This window comes from Physella acuta, unplaced genomic scaffold (genome assembly GCF_028476545.2).
Source record: "Physella acuta isolate Inbredline_101_S28 unplaced genomic scaffold, ASM2847654v3 ptg001326l, whole genome shotgun sequence".
Lineage (NCBI taxonomy): Eukaryota > Metazoa > Mollusca > Gastropoda > Physidae > Physella > Physella acuta.
The window spans coordinates 2,545-9,909 of NW_026732841.1; the positions used below are offsets into that span (position 1 = coordinate 2,545).

The 7,365-nt window shown below is 40.6% G+C and overlaps 1 protein-coding gene across 4 annotated transcripts; it reads left to right on the top strand.

The window, feature by feature from the left end:
* The first annotated feature begins 1,617 nt into the window (after positions 1–1,617).
* LOC131958412 (uncharacterized) lies at positions 1,618–7,111 on the top strand. 4 transcript variants are annotated; one of them, XM_059323434.1, is made up of 4 exons: positions 1,618–1,710; positions 4,868–5,013; positions 5,184–5,291; positions 6,882–7,111. In XM_059323434.1, exons 2-4 carry the CDS (start codon positions 4,873–4,875, stop codon positions 7,008–7,010), a joined length of 378 nt encoding a protein of 125 aa, XP_059179417.1. In that variant the 5' UTR covers positions 1,618–1,710; positions 4,868–4,872; the 3' UTR covers positions 7,011–7,111. The 4 variants fall into 4 exon arrangements, with proteins under 4 accessions (XP_059179417.1, XP_059179414.1, XP_059179415.1 ...); XM_059323431.1 differs by having other exon boundaries at positions 1,658–1,769; XM_059323432.1 differs by having other exon boundaries at positions 1,658–1,740.
* Positions 7,112–7,365: the final 254 nt, after the last annotated feature.

The window sequence follows — 7,365 nt, forward strand, 5'->3', positions numbered from 1 at the left end:
AAAAAAATTGCGGACGTGTAGGGGGTATTTAGTTGTCGCGCTCTCTATATTGCTATATAGCACTGCAGTGTATTATGTATAATGTAATTTTTAAAAAAAATTTGTGACCGAACGAAAAGATATTTTTGAAAACTTTATTCGGCAATATTGTTCTAAATTATGGCAGGAATCGATTGGTAAATGTTTCAAGTCGCTAAGTGGTCTGGTTGCCGAGATATGGGCCAAAAACTGCATTTTTCGAGTTTTTTTTGGCTTTTCCGGGAAATCCAGGAAGGAATTCCGGGAATTTTTTGGCCCTCGGAACTTGCTTAACATGTTTGCTTTTTGAACTAGTCCTCGATATTGCTTCGTTGAGGAATATACGATTTAAAGCTGCGGACACACATCCTTGACGAGTTAATAATCGCAATGGTCCGTATGGAAATTGCGCTAAAAAAAGTATAGTGGCGATTCAAATGGAGTTGGGGAAGGGAAGCAATGTTTCTTTCAGACATTTTTTCTCCGGCGGGGGAGGGGTGGGGCACTCTGAAACTTGGGGGTTGGGGTGAAATTAAATTTCCGTGGAGAGGGAGGGGGTGACCAGGGGAGTAGGCATTCCCCGAAGAGATGCGTGAAATACATTTTTGATTGATGTTGCAACCAAAGACACAAGCAGAAGCGAATGACCACCCCTCCAATGTTAGTTGTGACACACATTTGTTTGGGAAATGATTTTGGCGTTGGTAGGTGTGACACACCGGTGATTAGGTAGAAATGATGGCTTTGTAAAAATTGCCTTTTTATGGTTGGATTAGCATTATTCTACAATCACTATACAATCCCATATATTATAGCCTAGTCTATTCCCATATAATATAGCTCAGTCTTTTTCCAAAATAATATAACCCATAATTATGTAGACCTTTAGTTATCGAATCTAATTATCACTAATTATGAATTATAAACTGAGTTAAATTAATAATAGAAATATAAAATGAGAAAATGAGGATTAAATTTAAAAAAAAATGTTTCTATTACATCGTTAATCCACGACTGTTACGTTTTTATCACTCAGCACAATCAAATATCTATGAGGCCAGGTCATGGCCATATATATGAGGCCAGGTCATGGCCATATATGTGAGGCCAGGTCATGGCCATATATGTGAGGCCAGGTCATGGCCATATATGTGAGGCCAGGTCATGGCCATATATGTGAGGCCAGGTCATGTCCAAATATGTGAGGCCAGGTCATGTCCATATATGTGAGGCCAGGTCATGGCCATATATGTGAGGTCAGGTCATGGCCATATATGTGAGGCCAGGTCATGGCCATATATGTGAGGCCAGGTCATGGCCATATATGTGAGGCCAGGTCATGGCCATATCTGTGAGGCCAGGTCATGGCCATATATGTGAGGCCAGGTCATGTCCATACCTCTCAAGGCTAGATAAGGGATGTAGGCCTATAAAAGCTAGACCACCAGACAAGCCCCCCCCCCCCCCCCTCTCCCCACCTAATACAGAATACAATCAAGCCTCTAGCTATGCCGTGAGATCGACACAACATAATTTCCGTACATGAGATTATCTCAAGCTTGGAGATTTCCTATCTGCAGTAATTAGCCATAATTAGCAATTTTATATAGCAGCAGTTATTAGGTCTCCTGGTAGTATTTATACGCCAGTTTTCAGCCCTTAACAACTTTAGATAAAAGCTGATATTTAAAGGTAGCTTTTGATAAAGGCTGATTGTTAAAGGTAGTTTTGAAACCGACTGACGTTTAAAGGTAGTCTCTAATATAGACTGATATTTGAAACAGATTGATATTTGAAGGTAGTTTTAGTATAGACTGATATTTGAAGGTAGTTTTAGTATAGACTGATATTTGAAGGTAGTTTTAGTATAGACTGATATTTGAAGGTAGTTTTAGTATAGACTGATATTTGAAGGTAGTTTTAGTATAGACTGATATTTGAAGGTAGTTTTAGTATAGACTGATATTTGAAGGTAGTTTTAGTATAGACTGATATTTGAAGGTAGTTTTAGTATAGACTGATATTTGAAGGTAGTTTTAGTATAGACTGATATTTGAAGGTAGTTTTAGTATAGACTGATATTTGAAGGTAGTTTTAGTATAGACTGATATTTGAAGGTAGTTTTAGCATAGACTGATATTTGAAGGTAGTTTTAGTATAGACTGATATTTGAAGGTAGTTTTAGTATAGACTGATATTTGAAGGTAGTTTTAGTATAGACCAGGGGTCTCCAAACTTTTCAGTCCGAGGGCCGCATTAACTATCAAATTTTAGTTCGGGGGCCAGTTTCTTCCAGGCATGTCTTTGATTATTCTGGGCAAAGTTCCTCAGCCATCACCAACAAACTGTTTTTCCGTGGACAAAAAGATTTCCGCGGGCCGGATGAGAGGACATCGCGGGCCGCATCCGGCCCGCGGGCCGTAGTTTGGAGACCCCTGGTATAGACTGATATTTGAAGGTAGTTTTAGTATAGACTGATATTTGAAGGTAGTTTTAGTATAGACTGATATTTGAAGGTAGTTTTAGTATAGACTGATATTTGAAGGTAGTTTTAGTATAGACTGATATTTGAAGGTAGTTTTAGTATAGACTGATATTTGAAGGTAGTTTTAGTATAGACTGATATTTGAAGGTAGTTTTAGTATAGACTGATATTTGAAGGTAGTTTTAGTATAGACTGATATTTGAAGGTAGTTTTGATATAGACTGATATTTGAAGGTAGTTTTAGTATAGACTGATATTTGAAGGTAGTTTTAGTATAGACTGATATTTGAAGGTAGTTTTAGTATAGACTGATATTTGAAGGTAGTTTTAGTATAGACTGATATTTGAAGGTAGTTTTAGTATAGACTGATATTTGAAGGTAGTTTTAGTATAGACTGATATTTGAAGGTAGTTTTAGTATAGACTGATATTTGAAGGTAGTTTTAGCATAGACTGATATTTGAAGGTAGTTTTAGTATAGACTGATATTTGAAGGTAGTTTTAGTATAGACTGATATTTGAAGGTAGTTTTAGTATAGACCAGGGGTCTCCAAACTTTTCAGTCCGAGGGCCGCATTAACTATCAAATTTTAGTTCGGGGGCCAGTTTCTTCCAGGCATGTCTTTGATTATTCTGGGCAAAGTTCCTCAGCCATCACCAACAAACTGTTTTTCCGTGGACAAAAAGATTTCCGCGGGCCGGATGAGAGGACATCGCGGGCCGCATTCGGCCCGCGGGCCGTAGTTTGGAGACCCCTGGTATAGACTGATATTTGAAGGTAGTTTTAGTATAGACTGATATTTGAAGGTAGTTTTAGTATAGACTGATATTTGAAGGTAGTTTTAGTATAGACTGATATTTGAAGGTAGTTTTAGTATAGACTGATATTTGAAGGTAGTTTTAGTATAGACTGATATTTGAAGGTAGTTTTAGTATAGACTGATATTTGAAGGTAGTTTTAGTATAGACTGATATTTGAAGGTAGTTTTAGTATAGACTGATATTTGAAGGTAGTTTTGATATAGACTGATATTTGAAGGTAGTTTTAGTATAGACTGATATTTGAAGGTAGTTTTAGTATAGACTGATATTTGAAGGTAGTTTTAGTATAGACTGATATTTGAAGGTAGTTTTAGTATAGACTGATATTTGAAGGTAGTTTTAGTATAGACTGATATTTGAAGGTAGTTTTAGTATAGACTGATATTTGAAGGTAGTTTTGATATAGACTGATATTTGAAGGTAGTTTTAGTATAGACTGATATTTGAAGGTAGTTTTAGTATAGACTGATATTTGAAGGTAGTTTTAGTATAGACTGATATTTGAAGGTAGTTTTAGTATAGACTGATATTTGAAGGTAGTTTTAGTATAGACTGATATTTGAAGGTAGTTTTGATATAGACTGATATTTGAAGGTAGTTTTAGTATAGACTGATATTTGAAGGTAGTTTTAGTATAGACTGATATTTGAAGGTAGTTTTAGTATAGACTGATATTTGAAGGTAGTTTTAGTATAGACTGATATTTGAAGGTAGTTTTAGTATAGACTGATATTTGAAGGTAGTTTTAGTATAGACTGATATTTGAAGGTAGTTTTGATATAGACTGATATTTGAAGGTAGTTTAGTATAGACTGATATTTGAAGGTAGTTTTAGTATAGACTGATATTTGAAGGTAGTTTTAGTATAGACTGATATTTGAAGGTAGTTTTAGTATAGACTGATATTTGAAGGTAGTTTTAGTATAGACTGATATTTGAAGGTAGTTTTAGTATAGACTGATATTTGAAGGTAGTTTTAGTATAGACTGATATTTGAAGGTAGTTTTAGTATAGACTGATATTTGAAGGTAGTTTTAGTATAGACTGATATTTGAAGGTAGTTTTAGTATAGACTGATATTTGAAGGTAGTTTTAGTATAGACTGATATTTGAAGGTAGTTTTAGTATAGACTGATATTTGAAGGTAGTTTTGATATAGACTGATATTTGAAGGTCGTTTTAATATAGACTGATATTTGAATGTCGTTTTGATATAGACTGATATTTGAAGGTAGTTTTGATATAGACTGATATTTGAAGGTCGTTTTGATATAGACTGATATTTAAATTTTCTTGTTAAACTTTAGTTTCTATTATTTTCCTTTTATTTGAAACATTTTGTTATTTTATTAAATATATTTTTCTGTGTTGTCCTATCCTCTAGTATTGTTTTTATATGTAGAATCTATACTTAGGAGAACCCGACAGTAGCTTTTGATAAAGGCTGATATAATTATAAAGGTAGCTTTAAATATGGTCTGATATATTTGAGGCTGGTTTCATCTGTTGCGGTAATAATTTCCTTCTATTAACATGAATTAGTTGCGATGTATTTGAGGCTGGTTTCATCTGTTGCGGTATGTGTGGCTGTTCTACTGTGTGTGGCGGGAGCTGAACTTGATGATGATGACGTGTGGTGGAACCTCATGTGGTTGGATTACCTCAACCAACAAAATCAAAACACTCAGGTTTGTAGATCTAAACTTAATAAAAACAAAAGTTTAATATGTGTGATTGTGTATTTGAACTTGATGTGAGTGATTGTGTATTTGAACCTGATGTGAGTGATTGTGTATTTGAAACTGATGTGAGTGATTGTGTATTTGAACCTGATGTGAGTGATTGTGTATTTGACCAGGGTCAGTGTGGAGCCTACGGTGGGTTTTGTAACGAAACAACAGCCTGCTGTCAGTACCCGGGCTACGACAAGTTTGCTTGCTTCAATGACGTCTGTCTGCAGGAGATGGTAAGATGGGGGGGGGGGGGGCTGTGGGAGATGGTAAGATGGGGGGGGGGGGCTTTAGGAGATGGTAAGATGGGGGGGGGGCTGTAGGAGATGGTAAAATGGGGAGGGGGGCTGTAGGAGATGGTAAGATGGGGAGGGGAGGGGGCTGTGGGAGATGGTAAAATGGGGAGAGGGGCTGTAGGAGATGGTAAGATGGGGAGAGGGGCTGTAGGAGATGGTAAGATGGGGAGGGGAGGCTTTAGGAGATGGTAAGATGGGGGGCTGCAGGAGATGGTAAGATGGGGAGAGGGGCTGTAGGAGATGGTAAGATGGGGAGGGGGGCTTTAGGAGATGGTAAGATGGGGGGGGGCTGTGGGAGATGGTAAAATGGGGAGGGGGGCTGTAGGAGATGGTAAGATGGGGGGCCTGTAGGAGATGGTAAGATGGGGGGGGGGCTGTAGGAGATGGTAAATTGGGGGGGGGTGCAGGAGATGGTAAGATGGGGGGGGGGCTGTAGGAGATGGTAAGATGGGGAGGGCTGTAGGAGATGGTAAGATGGGGAGGGGGGCTGTAGGAGATGGTAAGATGGGGGGGGGGGGCTGTAGGAGATGGTAAGATGGGGAGGGGGGCTGTAGGAGATGGTAAGATGGGGAGGGGGGGCTTTAGGAGATGGTAAGATGGGGGGGGGGGTGCAGGAGATGGTAAGATGGGGGGGGCTGTAGGAGATGGTAAAATGGGGAGGGGGGGGCTGTAGGAGATGGTAAGATGGGGAGGGGGGCTGTAGGAGATGGTAAGATGGGGAGGGGGGGCTTTAGGAGATGGTAAGATGGGGGGGGGTGCAGGAGATGGTAAGATGGGGGGGGGGGCTGTAGGAGATGGTAAATTGGGGGGGGGGTGCAGGAGATGGTAAGATGGGGGGGGGCTGTAGGAGATGGTAAGATGGGGAGGGCTGTAGGAGATGGTAAGATGGGGAGGGGGGGCTGTAGGAGATGGCAAGATTGGGGGGCTGTAGGAGATGGTAAGATGGGGGGGGGAGGGCTGTGGGAGATGGTAAAATGGGGAGGGGGGGGCTGTAGGAGATGGTAAGATGGGGAGGGGGGCTGTAGGAGATGGTAAGATGGGGAGGGGGGGGCTGTAGGAGATGGTAAAATGGGGAGGGGGGGCTGTAGGAGATGGTAAGATGGGGAGGGGGGCTGTAGGAGATGGCAAGATGGGGGGGGGGCTGTGGGAGATGGTAAAATATGGAGGGGGGGCTGTAGGAGATGGTAAGATGGGGGGCCTGTAGGAGATGGTAAGATGGGGGGGGGGCTGTAGGAGATGGTCAGATGGGGTGGGGGGCTGTAGGAGATGGTAAGATGGGGAAGGGGGCTGTAGGAGATGGTAAGATGGGGTGGGGGGGCTGTAGGAGATGGTAAGATGGGGTGGGGGGCTGTAGGAGATGGTTAGATTTTCTTTCTCCTTTAATTTAAAAAAAAAACTTTTCATTTTACAAACTAAATTTCTTTTGAAAAGCTGTCAAAGTGGATACGGTTTCATAAGGCTTGCTTTGTTAATGTAGACTTTTCTTTTGCTTTGTTATTATAGATTGTACAATTGCTTTGTTACTTCCAGTGCGGCTATCCAGGTCAGTACTGCGGGTGGTACTATGGATATTATTATGGCGCCTGCTGTTACCATCTGGGCCTAACTTGTAGCGGGCAGACAGGTACATGCGTACAGGCCAGCACAGGCTGGAAGTGACGACATGATGGAACTGATTGGCTAATATTTTGGATTGATCACGATTGATTGGCTACTATTTTTGATTGATCACAATTAAAACGGGTTTCTAAAGCCTCAACGATCATTGTTATGTTATTTTATAATAGTTGTTGTAAAAGTGGTGAAGTAGTGGTTGTACCGGTGGTGAGGTAGTAGTTGTACTGGTGGTGAGGTGGTGGTAAGGTAGTGGTTGTACCGGTGGTGAGGTAGTAGTTGTACTGGTGGTGAGGTGGTGGTGAGGTAGTGGTTGTACTAGTGGTGAGGTAGTGGTTGTACTGGTGGTGAGGTAGTGGTTGTACTGGTGGTGAGGTAGAGGTTGTACTGGTAGTAAGGT

Excerpts from the sequence above, each read along its gene's own strand:
- LOC131958412 (XM_059323434.1), top strand. The coding sequence starts at position 4,873 with ATGTATTTGAGGCTGGTTTCATCTGTTGCGGTATGTGTGGCTGTTCTA. Across the intron at positions 5,014-5,183 it reads AACAAAATCAAAACACTCAG|GGTCAGTGTGGAGCCTACGG; the intron begins GTTTGTAGATCT and ends GTATTTGACCAG. Across the intron at positions 5,292-6,881 it reads ACGTCTGTCTGCAGGAGATG|TGCGGCTATCCAGGTCAGTA; the intron begins GTAAGATGGGGG and ends TGTTACTTCCAG.